Raw genomic sequence first — 15,983 nt, 5'->3', positions numbered from 1 at the left:
AAATTATTAACCATCTTACTAACAATAACTCTGAGCACCTTTTCAAACTCCACCTGTTTAACACCCATGGACATGTTTACAAAATCAGAAAACAGCACAGCTCCCATGACTTTCAGAAACATTTTTTCATGCTAAGAGTTGCTGAAGCATGGAACAAACTGCCGGCATCAGTTGTTAGTTGTCGGAGCACTGCATCTTTCAAAACTTCCATGCTTCCTGAGATTCGCCAACACTACACCTGATTTTCTCCCCTCCATACACACGCAAGCATGTATCTGACTTATATACTGTTCACTTCCCAGACATTTGTACATTACTGCATATGCTTTATATGCACTTTTGACAAGTTGTGGTGCACCTGAGAACTGTATACAATAATTTCATTATTATTATTTTATAAGCATCTTAGCCAATACTGTATGAAAACAATTGGCTTACAGACATGTTTTATGCTACATTAGTACAACAACATGAAACACTTAACAGCCCAGTATATTAATGTTTGAGCTTGCCAAGAAAAATGTTAAAAATACAACTTGGTCTATCCAGTATACTAGATGAGGATCTTTTCTTCTTGGCTGCACCTGTGGAAATTTCAAAGTTTAGTGAAAATTTTAAAATTTGGTGTATTGATGTAATTTTCTGTGCTGAATATCAGGGAAAACCCACTTTTTCTCGAAAATTTTTAGGCGCAGGAGTGGATGTGTGGTAAGTAGCTTGCTTACCAACCACATAGTTCTGGGTTCAGTTGATTTGCTCGACTAAAGGTGGTCTCCAGCATGGCTGCAGTCAAATGACTGAAACAAGTAAAAGACTAAAAGGTTTAAAGTTTGATCATTTTTACCCAGTCAGCAAACAGGATTTGGAAGCTGTTGTCAACTGTAAACAAATGATCACCTCATACCTCATGCTTTAAGCATTTAATAAGTGAAAAATGACCACATGGGTAAGCAGCTTGGTTTGTTAGTATGGAAATAGGCATATATATGGCTAAAAAGCTATCAATTCTTGATCTATGGCGAAAATGAATTTCATGTCAATTATTACCATACCAAACTACATCATTACACTAAATATGAAATTAATTCAAACAAAATTTGAAGAAATTGAAAAACACCAGCCAAACATAAAAAAATTCCCTAGATGGTTTATAAGCAGTGTGTTTGGGGATAGTTATAGGAGGTACACAGTTGCTGACAATGATTCCAACAAGAGCTGAAATATTCATATAACTATCCCTTCTTTTTCTACCTACAAAACACGTGTCTGCATTATTTACAATCATCATAACATACATTGTAGATTAATAAATCTAAAGACATGTTGTGTGGTATATTACAGCACTAAAACAAAACATTGTTTGCACTGTTATAAAATACAGTGTTGGCTAATAATCCATAATTATGTTCTATAGTATATTATAGAAACGAAATGAAACACTATTAACACACTACTAATTTAGAGTTCGACCTCGCAGTCAAGAAAGTGTTGAATAGTAAACAGATCTATCAAGTTTACTTTAGCCACAAACAGTGTATTCTTGGATAGTTAAGGAGAGTGCACAGATGCTGATGAAACTCCAGAGTTAAAATGTGCAGTATAAACAGCTGTTTCTTCTATTTCTGTCAGTGAACATGTTGAGTATATAGATGTAATATTCATGTTAATTGTAACATGCAGTGTTACTTACAGGTATGTTCTATTGTATATTTTAACATGAAATGAAACACTTAACACACTAGTAATTGTTCACTTCAACTTCAACACTTAAAGCTGTCAAATTTAACTTTAACACACAAAGTTATTAGATTCACTTTAAATTTATATTTATTATTACAAGGTGTCAAAAATTTTGTTGCATAACTAAAACTTGATTACTGACACAGTCCCACAATCACAGTTGTGTGACAAAAATGTTTTAATTTAAACTTAATGTGAATTAACTTTGTGGACTATTAAATGTGTCTTCCACAATGTAAGTGCTTCAGTTTCAACACACAGTCTCAGATCAAGTCACTTGCTCAACAGTTACGGCTCAACTTTGATAAGTCTCTATATTTTTGTAGAAGGAGAAAATAGGAAAGTTGGCTGTCAGCTTTTTTTACAGGTTATCAATGGTGTAAATGAAATGTAGTGATTATCAATACTCACATGAGCATAGGTCATGGCGTTATTCTTTTCTGTAGATGAAGAATCAAGACCAATCCAAACAACGATTTCTTTCTTTGTATCAATGACAAAAACATCCTGAAGGGAAAATATAAATCTAGCTATTAAAACTGATTTAACAATGATCGTCTCTCACCCAGGCCACAGAGAATAGAAAGAATATATTAAGTACTTGCCTCCCAATAAGCCAAAGAGGGAGCCTTCTATAGAGTCACCATACATAAAAGAAAAAACAGCTAGGTTTTCTTTACTACACATGAGATTTCTTAAAATGAAATACTAAATAATACAGTTTGAAATACACAGTGTTAGAATAAAGCATAAAACTATTACGGTCTCAGCTTTGATGACTGGATCTACAGAATCAAGGCTGACCTACAGAGAAACAACTAGACATACTGTACACATTGTATTATCATAGACCCTAGATATCATATATATTATATTAGTTGATGAAAACTGAAATAATATATACATAATTGTATATGTATGTATATGAATGCATGTGTCTTTGTGAGTACCCTTGTCTTGACAACAAGTGGTGGCTGTAAATGAGCCTCACTATCATACAAGTTCATTTCCAGTCTTCCATTGAAAACATCTCTGGCTACAAGGAAATATAACTTGGTTTGGAAACAAGTGAGGGTTGGTGACAAGAAATCATCTGGCTGCAAAAAATTCATATCAACAAATCCAGTCTGACCCATGAAAGTATGGGAAGGTTGATGTTAAATGATGATGATGATGATGATAGTGGTGCTGAGGTTGTTGTTTCCTAGATACCTTATATACATTATATTATTATACCCTAGAAGTCTTACATACAAGTTGTGTACATCATATATTAGACTCTAGATATCATATGTACAAGTAATAGCATTGGGTCATCCCATAAATAATGCGTTTTTTTTTCATACTTTTATTTTTCAAAATAAAGTGTGTTAAATTATAAGGCACCAAAAGAGAATGACTTGCCCCAAACACAACAGAATATGCTTCAACACATGAACTCACATAAAGAATCTTGCAAAACAAATCCAAAAATGAGAAGTAAACAATGTCCTTTTTTAATCTAAAATATACTCTCCTTAATTTTCTACAATGCTCTTCCAGGTAGCCTTGCAAGGCCCCTCTTCCAAAATTCACTTGTCAGTTATGAAAAATACTCCTTCAGTAATGTTCTGACCTCATCTACAGAATTAATATTTTTTCTATCCAAATGATTTTGAGGACTGCAGGCAGAATAAAGGATAATCAGATGGGGCAATGTCCAACAAATATGGTGGGTGGGGCACTGTTTCCGATTCAAACTGCTCCAGCCTTTGGAATGTCGTCCACACTGTATGTGGCTAAGCATTATCCTGTTGGAAGAACACCTTGAAACAAAAGTGAGTTGTTTTTCTTCTACAGTTGGTGTTGATGAATGGTTGAATGACCAAATCCAAGTGTTTCTGCAACTTCCTCACCAGTTATGATGGGATTTTGTTCCACCAGGGTTTGCAGGACGTCCATGTCGAGTTCTATAGATCTTCCAGGATGAAGCTTGTCTTCTTGGCTGTAGTTTCTGGCACAGAATTTCTGGAGCCACTGTTGACACAGGCTTACACTTATTGTTTGATCCCCATATACTGCATTAATATTCCCTGCACTTTCCATTGCATTGTTGCCTTTATTGAACTCATAAAGCAAAATATATGAATATGCTACTTTGTCACTTCCATTATAGTTTTGAAAAAATAACTTAAAATCAAACTGCACTCTTCAAAACTTGCACTAAGAATAAGGACACGGTAAAATTACTACCTGCTTTTATAGCAAATTGATGAAGGTAGTTTATCCCTCCCCCACTCCAACTTTTAGTTCATGCAATTGAAAAAAACTGCATGATTTATGGGATGACCCAATATATACATTATATATGAGATATGAGAACAAATGAGAGAACTTCTACACAATTGCTTCACCTGCTGAAAATATCAAATTTCCTTTAACTTAGTACAATCTTTAAAAAAAAATCACCTATGATATTGTAGCTCTATGTACAGTATGTTTGAATAGAGGTCTGCTGGATCGGGGCTGACCAGGGGCTAAAGATGTTTGGTTTTAATATAATGGAACCTACTCCTTGCTTCCCAAAATTCACCAACACTACTCCTGATATTCCTAGGCATCCCTTTCCTTTTTATGGCCCCTTTTACATTTCATTTTTGTATCCCTTTTTGTTTTATTCAAAGTATTGTGCATGAACTGTAGTACACCTAAGCACCTTATACAATAAGCTCATTATTATAATTATCATTGTTCTTTTTGTACTTCCTATTTTATATCCTGTAGGTCCAGGTCAAAACTATGGGCCTGATGTCAGCTTATAGGCAAGATGTCACTTGGTTGATAATACTCCCTATAAGTATGTGAGTTGTTCCAAGTAGTGCAATCTTCTGGACTACATAAATATTGATGCTGCCCAGGAAGCAGTTGGTAAAATTTTCCTTTCCTTTTTTCTTAAGTCCTAGTGATCTAATGACCACTGGTATTATTTTGGTTTTCATATTCCACATCCTGTTGATTTTCATCTCTGGGTCTTTGTATTTAGGAAGATTATCTGTCTTTCACAAAAGTGTTTCCTTCAGAAGGCATTATCGTGTTGACAAGCATATAACTAATGTCCTCCCTGTCCTTGATAATGATTGTAGGTTTGTTGGCTTTTATCTCTGTGTCAGTATAGGTGGCCATGTCCCAGACATCAATATTGTTAGTGACTATGTTTGGTTTATGTTCATACCAACTTGGTTATTTTGATTTTATAATGCCAGTATATTTTCCAATGCAGGTACACCCCTGCCTTGTTATGCCAATAGATGCATTTGGTCTTTGCTAGGCTGAAGCATTATTTTTGATTAATCTCTCAATCAATTTATGGTTATCCTGTAGCAAAAGATAAACACCTTGGAAGCCAAAAACCAAGGCATTTTAATTCCTTGTTGAAGCTATTTTTCTTCACTATTGCTACCAAACTCCTTAAAAGCCATGCATGCCACAACAACCCATATTTATTACCACTTCCATACTTTTGTACCTACTATAAAGAAACCGTGGCAAGTGTAGCTGAAAAGGTGGAGTACATGACTGTGATGCATTGCAGTATTTAGTCTGTTTTGTTTTTTTCAGTTTTGTGTTCAAAATCTACCAAAGGCAACATTTCCTTCCATTTGTTCACTGGCTTGTAAAATAAGTATGTCTATCAGCAATATTCTGGGAGCCAAATAGTCATATTATAAATCTGTTCTACCTTTGGACATTATTGAAAGACTAAGTGTAATTAATCATAAATGTAAGCATAAAGCCTGAAATTTGGGAGAAGGGAATTTGTCAATTATATCGACTCTAGTATGTGATTGACATCTTATTTTATTGACCCCATATGGATAAAAGGCAAAGTTGGTCTTAGCAGAATTTGAACTCAGAAGATAAAAAGCCTGAAGAACTGTCACTAAGCATTTTGTCCAGTGCAATAACGATTCAACCAACACACCACCTTAATTAATCTTTCCTTTATCATTTTTAAATCTTTTATCTTTTTCAGTCATTGGACTGTGGCCATGCTGGGGTACCACCATGAGGAATTTTAGTCAAATGAATCAACCTCAGTTTAGTGTATATGTATGTGTGTGAAGGATCATCACCACCACTACCACCACCACCACCACCACCATGTTGGTATTCATGTTACAGTAATCCCTCGACTATCATGGGTGTTACATTCCAAACCCCTCCTGTGATAGGTGAAAATCCATGAAGTAGAAACAGTACTGTATATCTTTTTTTTTATTATTTTCATAATTTGTATAGATATATTTTATGATGAATGAAAAACAACACCATGGAGGAACTGATGTAAGCTTAGATAATAAACCACGATAGGTGAACCGCGATATGGCGAGGGATTACAGCAATGTTGATTAGGGTTAATCTTAAGAACAGAGCTATCATATTGTATCGCCAATTGTTATGGTGATACTTTCTTTACACTATAACTGTGTAGTAACAATAAAACATAACGAACCAACAAATGATATTCCGACAAACTAACAAAACAACACCTTATGGCTCCCTGTGATTAATGCCTACTCTCTGTCTGTCTCTCACTCAGACCACTACTGCTTACAGTCGTTCAGTCCAGTCTACTCTCACAGCTGGGGGTGTTGTGACTCCTGCCACAACATCTCCCATTTTGAGATTTTGACTTCCGTAGGAAACAAAATTTATTTTATTATTATTATCATTAGTTTCTTTTTCTTTCTTTCCAACACCTTTTCCTTATTGAAATTTTGCTTTCCTATGGAGTTCAGTACCTTTTCAACTTAGAATTATTTCTAAATGTTCAATCTGTTTACCTTTTCTGTTACTGTTCCTTCTAGGCTTAATCTCTTTCGGTGCTGGCACATTGAACATGTTGTAAAACACTTCCATTAAAACTTCCTTCCTTTCTTTCTTCTGTATGTCTGATTTTTAATTGATTTAGGTGTCGTTTATGCTCCCATCATTGACCTTTTATTAAATACATCAGGTTTCCAATTCTTTTAGCCACTACACCAACCTGCCAACTCATTTTACTGTTCTTGTATACTTTGAAATGGACTTTGTCTCCGACATCAAAATGTTTAGTTGAATTCTGATGCAAAGTTTAATATGCCATCTATCGAAAATGAACTTATAGTGTTTCTGGACCTCTTAGGACATAGCTCCATTAACTGTTGTTCTTCTTGTTGCTGAAGTAGTTGTTTCTGCAACTCCTGTTGATGTTCTTGCTACTGTTTTTGCAAATGTATAATAGATCTTCCATTATTAACACCTTTGTATCACAAAAATTTGTTAACTGGCCTGCATGAGCTTCGAATCCTTGTTGCCAATATTTGTTGTATTGCCAATTGTTATGACAATACTTTTTTTTACACTATAATCATGTAGTAACAATAAAGCATATAATGAAGCAGGGTAACAACAATGTAACAATCCAAAGCATTATTAAGGATTAATTTCAAAACAACAAATAATAAATAAACAACAAAACAAAAGGAGAGAGAGAGAGAAATGGGGCAAGAGGGTGAAAGACAGAGGAGACGGGGTGGGGGAAAGGGTAAAAAGAGAGAGGAAGGGTGAGAGAAGGGATGGAGAAAGAGAGATAGAAGAGATGGAAAGAGAGAGAGAGATAGAACAGAAGAAATTTTGTTGTACCCTTACCTTGGAATCTAAATCATGTTTTCCAATGTCTCCTTTTTTCTCCAGGTGAAATTGAACTTTTCCTGAGGAATCAGACAACCTGTTGGTGTAAGATGATAATCATTTATTATTGAGACACGCACACACACAAACGTGTGAGTGTAAGCTTGAAAGGGCCCACACTGAGGAAAAATTTAAGGATCAATTTTCTTTTGTCTTTTGTTTTAGTCATCGGACTGTGGACATGCTGTGACACTGCCTTAAAAAGTTTAGTTAAACAAATCAACCTTAGTACTTATTTGTTTGAGGCAGGAACCTATTCTATTGGTCTCTTGTGGCCGAACTGCTAAGTCACATGGATGTAAACAAACCAACACCAGTTGTCAAGCAGTGGCAGGTGAACAAACACACACCTATATTGTCATTGTCGTTATCATCATCATCATTATTTAACATCCGTTTTCCATGCTGGCATCGACTGGATGGTTTGACAAGACCCTGCAAAATGCAGGGCTGTGCTGAGATCCAGTGTTAGCTTTGGCATATTTTCTGCAGTTGGATGCCCTTCATAATGCCAACCACCTTATAGTGTGTACCAGGTGCTATTTTTTGTATCACTGGCACTAGTGAAGTTGCCAACTAAATTGCAAAACAAAACAAAAAAGATCAGAAAAGGAATAAAAATCCATGATTAAGGTTTAGGGAGAGAGGAGGGGACTTCATGCTAGGTACTAGGTACTGAGAGGCTAAGTATGATAGAAGGACAAGCACAGGTATTTTGCTGGGCTTTCACACAGTTTCTTGTATCAAATTCACTCACAAGGCATTGGGTGGTCTGGGGCTATTGTTCAATGCCACACATTGGTACTGAACCCAAAACCATGTGGTTGGAAAGCAAGCTTCTTAATCACACAGCCATGCCTGCAACTATATATGTTCCATTTACAGGTTCTGGTTTCATTGCATCACATTATATTGTGGGCCTTAACCCATTTGTTACTATAATTCTGTTGAAATATACAGACTTTGTTTCAATTAAGTTTGAAAAAAATGAAAGCTTTAATAAAATAACTTTGTCAATATTAACCTGGTGTTTGGAATATTAATTAACATGAAATTTTGATAGTAGGGTTTAATTTAGATCACCTTAAAACATGAAGTTTATATCACAGAATCAGGAGTAAGGGTGGTATCAGGGTTAAGAAAACCTTCCCTATTAAGTAGGAGGTCTACTTCTGTGGAGTAAGCCTATAGGAACTATGCACCTAGATGTGTAGACATGTGTTTGCAATGAAGGAGATATGTAGTGTTGCATGTGGGAAACACAGAAGAGAAGAAAATGTGATTTATTGTTTATGAGTTGGTTATGCATGAATAATGTTTGTCTTTGTGTGATAAGATCTAGGAGCGTCAATGTTTGATATTTTGTTGTGCAAGTGATTTGTAATGTATGTTTCAGTTATTTTTGTGTACATAGGTGCAGGCATAACTGTGTGGATATGAAGCTCACTTTTCAACTGTGTGCTTTCAGGTTATATAATATCCCCAGGCTGATCAATGCCTTGTGAGTGAATTTGGTAGACAAAAGCTGAGTGAAAGTCCGTCATATGTGAGTGTGTGTGTGTATGTATGTGTGTGTGTGTTTGTTTGTCTGTCACCCTACTCTGTTGACAACTGGTGTTCATTTATTTACAGCCCTGTAACTTAGCAGGTTGTTGAAGGAGACAATAAATAACAAAATAAAAAACAAAGTACTTGGGGCAATTTGTTTGACTAAAACACTTCAAGGTGGTGCCCTAGCATGATCATAGATCAATGACTAAAACAAGTAGGAGTGGCTGTGTGGTATGTAGCTTGCTTACCAGCCATGTGGTTCTGGGTTCAGTCCCACTGCGTGGCACCTTGGGCAAGTGTCTTCTACTATAGCCTTGGGCCGACCAAAGCCTTGTGAGTGGATTTGGTAGTCGGAAACTGAAAGAAGCCCATCGTATATATGTATATATATATATATATATGTATGTGTTTATGTTTGTCCCCCAACATCGCTTGACAACTGATGGTGGTATGTTTATGTCCCTGTTACTTAGCGGTTCGGCAAAAGAGACCGATAGAATAAGTACTAGGCTTACAAAGAATAAATCTTGGGGGCGATATGCTCGACTAAAGGCGGTGCTCCAGAATGGCCAGTCAAATGACTGAAACAAGTAAAAGAATAAATAAAAGTGCAAGAGTATTGCTATGCTCAGACTAAATGCCAAAATATAACACCACAAACAACAACAAAAAACATCATACAAACTACCACCATCACCACTGCCACAATCCACTATCAACACCATAACTACAACAACAGCAACCATCACCATTACCCTTTCGTTACTGTATTTATTTTGAGATGCTCTGTTTCTTTCAATTATTTTAGATATAACAAAGAATTTAGTAAAAAACTTTGTTGTCATTAAGCTAGTGTTAGGATGTTTATAGGCATAGGAGTGGCTGTGTGGTAAGTAGCTTGTTTACCAGCCACATGTTTCAGGGTTCAGTCTCACTGCGTGGCACCTTGGGCAAGTATCTTCTACTATAGCCTCGGGTTGACCAAAGCCTTGTGAGTGGATTTGGTAGACGGAAACTGAAAGAAGCCTGTCACATATATGTATATATGTGTGTCTGTGTTTGTCCCCACCCCAATCATCGCTTGACAACCAATGCTGGTGTGTTTATGTCACCATAACTTAGCGATTCAGCAAAAGAGACCGATAGAATAAGTACTAGGCTTACAAAGAATAAGTCCTGGGGTCGATTTGCTCGACTAAATGTGGTGCTCTAGCATGGCCATAGTCAAATGACTGAAACAAGTAAAAGAGTAAAACCAACATAAATTGTGACAAAGGTTTAGCAGAAGATTTTAATTCAAAACTTTGACCTTAGCAGAATTTGAACACAGAATTTGACATTAGCAGAATTTGAACTGAGAATGTAAAGATGTGCTAATGATTCCGCCAGCTTGCTGCCCTATTTCTATATCTAATATCATGTGTCATCAACTCACTCTATATGTTCTCCCACATGCAGCCACGCCTCTTGTGCAAAGTATCTGATATCTTTGTTCATTCCTACTAGGCATTAATCCATCTCTAGATTCTACATTCGGCCTTTTGTTATACCACTAGGCCTTTGTTATGCCCACCTTGCTCTTGTACCAGGAGTACTGTATGTAAAAAGCTCATCATTATTTGTATAAGGTAAAAACAAGGATTATAAAGGGATCACTGCAAATGAGACATATCAACTGCATCAGTTAAGGAATCTTAAGGCACTTCCATCCACATAGTAGGGGAAGCAGTGCTAAGGTAATGGAAATTGATTTTCTTCCTTAGACAGGGAAAAAAATATGGTACTCACCTGTAAAGTTCCTTAGGTCCTTCTTCTGATGTAAAGTGGGTCTCTTCCTCTTTTTCTTCTGTTAGGGATGTGTAAAACTCATGCTACAATGAAAAGGAAGAAGAAGATAAAAGCAAAGAATTTTGGTTAGATATAATTTTGATTACTTTTGGCAGGCATAGAGAATTGGTTGATTGAACACTAAAACATTAATGAAGTGCATTCACGCTGTTAATATTCTATTTACTAATTCCACATGAAGTTTTGAAAGATGACATTGCTTTTCAAACAAAGAGTTTTGGGTTCAGTCTCAATGTGTGGTACCTTGGGCTAGTGTCTTCTAATATAGCCCTGGGCTGACCGAAATTTTGTGAGTGAACTTCACAGATAGAAACTCAAAGAAGCCCATCATATATATATGAGGGGGTGCTGAAAAGTTCCTGGCTTTAAGGATATTGCAAAAGGCTTAGTTAGATCCCAACCTTCTTAGTTCTTTGACAGGGCTTAGAAAAACTGAAGGCCCACTGCAATAAGTGTGTGAACTTGAGAGGGAAATATGTTGAATAAAATCATAATTAACTGATCCTTCCGTATTTTCTTTTGCCTGAAGCCAGGAACTTTTCAACATCCCCTCATACACACATATAGTGTGCGTGTGTGTTTGTGTCTCCTTGTCTTGACATTGTGTGATAGTTTTAAAACAAAACTGTGTCCTTAGTTTCCAATCTTCCATGAAAACATGCTGGACCATGGGGAAGTATTACATTACTTGGAATAGGAGAGAGAGGACAACAGGAAAGGTATCTGGTTGTAAAAATTTGCCTTAAATTCTGCTTGACTCATGCAAGCAAGCATGGAAAATTGAATGTTAAAATGATGACAATGACAGAAATGTTCCTGTGAGATTTGAACTCTCACATGTTTTACAGTAGTTTATTAACTCTCAGTCTTAACTTACTATTTTACACATTATTCACAAGCATCAATGCCAATAATGATAATAATCCTTTCTACTATAAGTACAAGGCTTGAAATTCTTTGGAAAGGGCCTAGTCAATTACACTGACCCCAGTGCTTGACTGGTACTTATGTTATCGGCCTTGAAAGGATGAAAAGCAAAGTTGACCTTGGTGGCATTTGAACTCAGAAGGTAAGGATGGATGAAATGTCACTAAAACATTTTGTTCAGTATGCTAACAATTCAGCCAGCTTGCCACCTTAATAGTAGTAGTAGCAGCAGCAGCAATAATACATTTGTGTCTGTTGTGCCTTATCTAATTCATTACTTCCTAAGTATTTGTAGAGAACTGGACCAAACCGAGACATACAAATAGTCAAGAATCAGTGAACTAGATATGGTACAACACACACAAATCAAAGAGAAGATAAGAAAGGAATACTATAGATAAGTTAGATTTATACTTAAAACAGAGTTCAATTTGAAAAACAAGATAATAGGTGTCAATACTCTAGCTGTTCCAGTTATAAGTAACAGTTACAATATTCTTATTTGGACACTGAATGAACTAACCAAACAAGACCCCAGTGCTCAAATGGTATTTATTTTATCAACTCCAAAAGGATGAAAAGTTAAGTCAATCTTCATGGAATTTGAACTCAAGACGAAATGAAGCTAAGCGTTACGCCTGGTGGCTAACGATTTTGCCGGCTCGCTGTCTTAATAATAATAATAATAACAATAGTTTCAAATTCTAGCACAAATCCAGCAATTTTTTAGGGGAGAGTAAAGTCAATTACACTCACCCATACTGAACTGGTACTTAGCTTTATCTTTCAGCTTTTTTATGTTGATAAATTGACCTTGGCAATATTTGAACTCATAAAGTAAAGAACTGGACAAAATACAGTTGAGCATTTTGTCTGATGCATTAATGATTCTGTCATCTTGCTGCCTTGACGTCGATGATGATGATTCTTTCTAAGTTTTGGTACACATACACTTCTGATGGACCAGCCTCGCAAAAGCAGCCCAACTTATTGACAGATTCTTAGAGCAAGCCCTAAGAAGGAATTCTCAGGGATCTGAGCATTTACTTGAGGCCAACAATTCATCTTTTTTTTTTTTTGAAAATATTTGATCACTGAAGTAAATTATTTTTTTAAGGTGGAACTCAAAGTAGATAAAGCTATAAGTAATAGTATTTAGTATGTTAGGTTAAAACAACACTAAGATGGAAAGCCTCACTATTCCACCTTACAAAGATGTTTTACTTTAATTCTCTCAAAATTTCTAAATTCTAATAATAGTATTATAATACTTGATCATTATCTTATTGTTTTTCAAGTCTCACCACAGCACATAACAAATCTACTTCAGCCAACCATATACCAGTAATCCCTAGGTATGTAACTAGGTAGATAGGTAAATAAGAAGGTAGGTAAGTAGATAGGTAGGTAGGCAAGTAGAGAGAATAGCATCCTGAAATACTTACATCAGCTTCAGTAGAATCTTCTTCCAGTACCTCTGTTTTAATTGCAATGCTTCGTTCATTTTTCAACTCATTGATGTACATTACAGCCTGGCAACAGAAGATAGAATGGTAAAGCAGAATACAGTATAACATAATACCACACATCACAATTCAACAAAAGACAGAATATTATATGGAAGGATTAACAGAAGAGTTCATTTGCCATAACTTCTACAAACTCTACTGATTCACATAGATTCTAGGTTCTTATAATATATTGCAGTACAATACAATATAATTATTGAACAGGATTGCACAGGCATACCTCAACTTATATTCTGAGTTGGGTCTTTTTTGACTTTACATCCAATTTTTAAGAAATTATTTGGAAAAAAATAACCTCAACCTCAACTTCAGTCAATTTCTTGGCAAACATTTATAAGCATAAAAATTAAAAACCAATAATGAAGTGGACAATCAAGTAAAATATGTGAAAATATGTACAAACTATCTATTAAAAAGATATGAGCAAATAAATTTTTTTTAATGTTTTACGTGTTATGTCATCTTTTGAGTGAAGTCACATGTTTTGGAATCAATTACTGATGTAAACTGAGCTATGCCAATATATTGTGATATTCTATATGATTTTTCCTATACAAGACCTGAGATGTAAACAAACAATGAGATTGAAGATTATCCTTTTCACATCTTTGATTTCATTGTTTATTTACATCTGATATTTTGTATACAAAACGTTGTAGCAAAAATCAGTGCTGGTCATAATTTCTATAGAATATCTGTGAAGATAACCTTAATGAGTGATGTAAAAGTGCACTGCTAACACAGTAATGACTTATAAAATCATTTAATATACTTTATAGCATACTATGGTTGCATAATGAAATACTGCATACCTACAAGTTATTGTAGTCACAGCGTATTGTTGGTTAGTTCACATTACTCTATAAAGAGCATAGGGCTGGTTTCCCAGTTTCCTTGATACACGCATTCCTCCCTGGATGCAACACCAGTCTGTTGTAAGATTACGTATTGCCTGGTCCAGGAATTGGAACCACAGTCTTACAATCATGAGTCCCCTAATCACTAAGCCATGCAATCCACAGTAAATTGTAGTTAAAGTAAATGGATTCTCCTATTTCAATGATGAAAGCTCCAGCTTTTCTTGTCAACTGAACAACTTTCTCATTGAATCAGCATGGTTTAGTATTCCACTGACATTAGTAGCCATAATATAATTCCAGAGCAAAATAGGAGTGATAATGTGTATGACAAAGCTGGTTATTTGAATTACAGCCATAGTTCATCCAATGAGTTTCCAAACAATTTCCATCTACATTATTTCACTTATGAGAAATGCTGGACATAAGAAGCATCGGATGTGGTGTGCAAGAGAGACATTTGCGCTGGTATGGTCATGTACTGCGGATGGATGAGGAGAGATGTGTGAAGAAGTGCCACTCCCAAACAGTTGAAGGTATCTGGGGGAGAGGTAGACCCAGGAAGACATGGAATGAGGTGGTCAAGCATGACCTTCGAATGTTGGGCCTCACAGAGGCAATGACAAAAAGACTGAGATCTCTGGAGATATGCTGTGACTACAAAGACCCGACAAATAATGTGAGTTCATGGCTATTTCCTGCTTGAGTTTCGCATAGCCCCAGCCCTTCCAAAGTACCTTGGATTGCAGAACAACCTGCTGTGCTTACCTTGAATCGTAGGGTGACCTGCTGTGCTTGAGGAGACCTATTGGGTCAAGTACATCAACATCAAAATAGATATCAAATGGAAATTGTAGTTGCGATACCTGTGCTGGTGGCACGTAAAAAGCACCAACCAATCATGGCCACTGCCAGCCTCCCCTTGAGTGGTTGGTGTTAGGAAGGGCATCCAGCTGTAGAAACACTGCCAGATCAGACTGGAGCCTGGTACAGCTTCCTGGCTTCCCAGACCCCGGTTGAACTATCCAATGATGATGATGATGAGATTTGCATCAACCAGAGGCTTCAATGATACACACATATGTAAGATAATACACAGTTGCATTGAACCTAAGACTTCATGACTGCATCCATATAGTACACTACAGTACTGTAATGTATTGTCAAGAAAATACAGTACAATATACTACTGTACTATGTAGTCAAAACAGAACAGTACAATACCATAAAGTAGTGGTTTTGAACAAGTTTAAAACCATTTTAAGTTTGTTAAACATGGCAGGCATGACTAAGTTGTCGAAAAGTTTGGTTCTCCACCACATGGTTTTGAGTTCAGTTCTACTGTGTGGCATCTATAACCCTGGGCCAAGTAAATTTTTGTGAAAGGAGCTGATAGACAGAAACAGTAAGCCTGTTGTGAGTGTGTGTGTGTGTGTGCGCACACATGCGTGCTCATGTGATATTTGAAAATAAGTATCACCATCATTTAATTGTACATTATTTACAATCGACAGATATTTGTCCTCATTTTGTTTGTTGTTAACACAACGTTTCAGCTGATATATCCTCCAGCCTTCTTCAGGTGTCTTGGGGAAATTTCAAACCTGGGTTCTCATTCCTAAGGTATTTTTCGATGTTGTTGTCGTTGTTGTTATTGTTACTGTTGTTGTTGTTGTTATTATTATTATTATTATTCCTCCCGACGCCGATAGACGTACGTGAATCAGCTCTGTGAGTTTTGTGCCAATTTTATTGGAAATTTTTTAATAGGCTTGAATATTTTTTTATATTTTTGTAGCCAAACCGACCGGCTTCTTGC

At 36.1% G+C, this 15,983-nt stretch overlaps 1 protein-coding gene across 1 annotated transcript in view; it reads right to left on the bottom strand.

The window, feature by feature from the left end:
- Nucleotides 1-15,983, bottom strand: part of LOC115211599 (gelsolin-like protein 2) — a 73,020-nt gene that overhangs the window by 2,101 nt on the left and 54,936 nt on the right. The window contains exons 9-12 of the mRNA XM_029780174.2: nucleotides 13,224-13,310; nucleotides 10,792-10,874; nucleotides 7,411-7,489; nucleotides 2,152-2,247 (exon numbers count right to left, since the gene is read on the bottom strand). Of these exons, the coding sequence (XP_029636034.1) occupies nucleotides 2,152-2,247; nucleotides 7,411-7,489; nucleotides 10,792-10,874; nucleotides 13,224-13,310 (345 nt within the window). The remainder of the gene's footprint in view (nucleotides 1-2,151; nucleotides 2,248-7,410; nucleotides 7,490-10,791; nucleotides 10,875-13,223; nucleotides 13,311-15,983) is intronic.

The sequence above is a fragment of the Octopus sinensis genome, linkage group LG5 (genome assembly GCF_006345805.1).
Source record: "Octopus sinensis linkage group LG5, ASM634580v1, whole genome shotgun sequence".
NCBI lineage: Eukaryota > Metazoa > Mollusca > Cephalopoda > Octopoda > Octopodidae > Octopus > Octopus sinensis.
The sequence above is the reverse complement of the archived record's forward strand: the minus strand, read 5'-3'. Positions and strand labels throughout refer to the sequence as shown.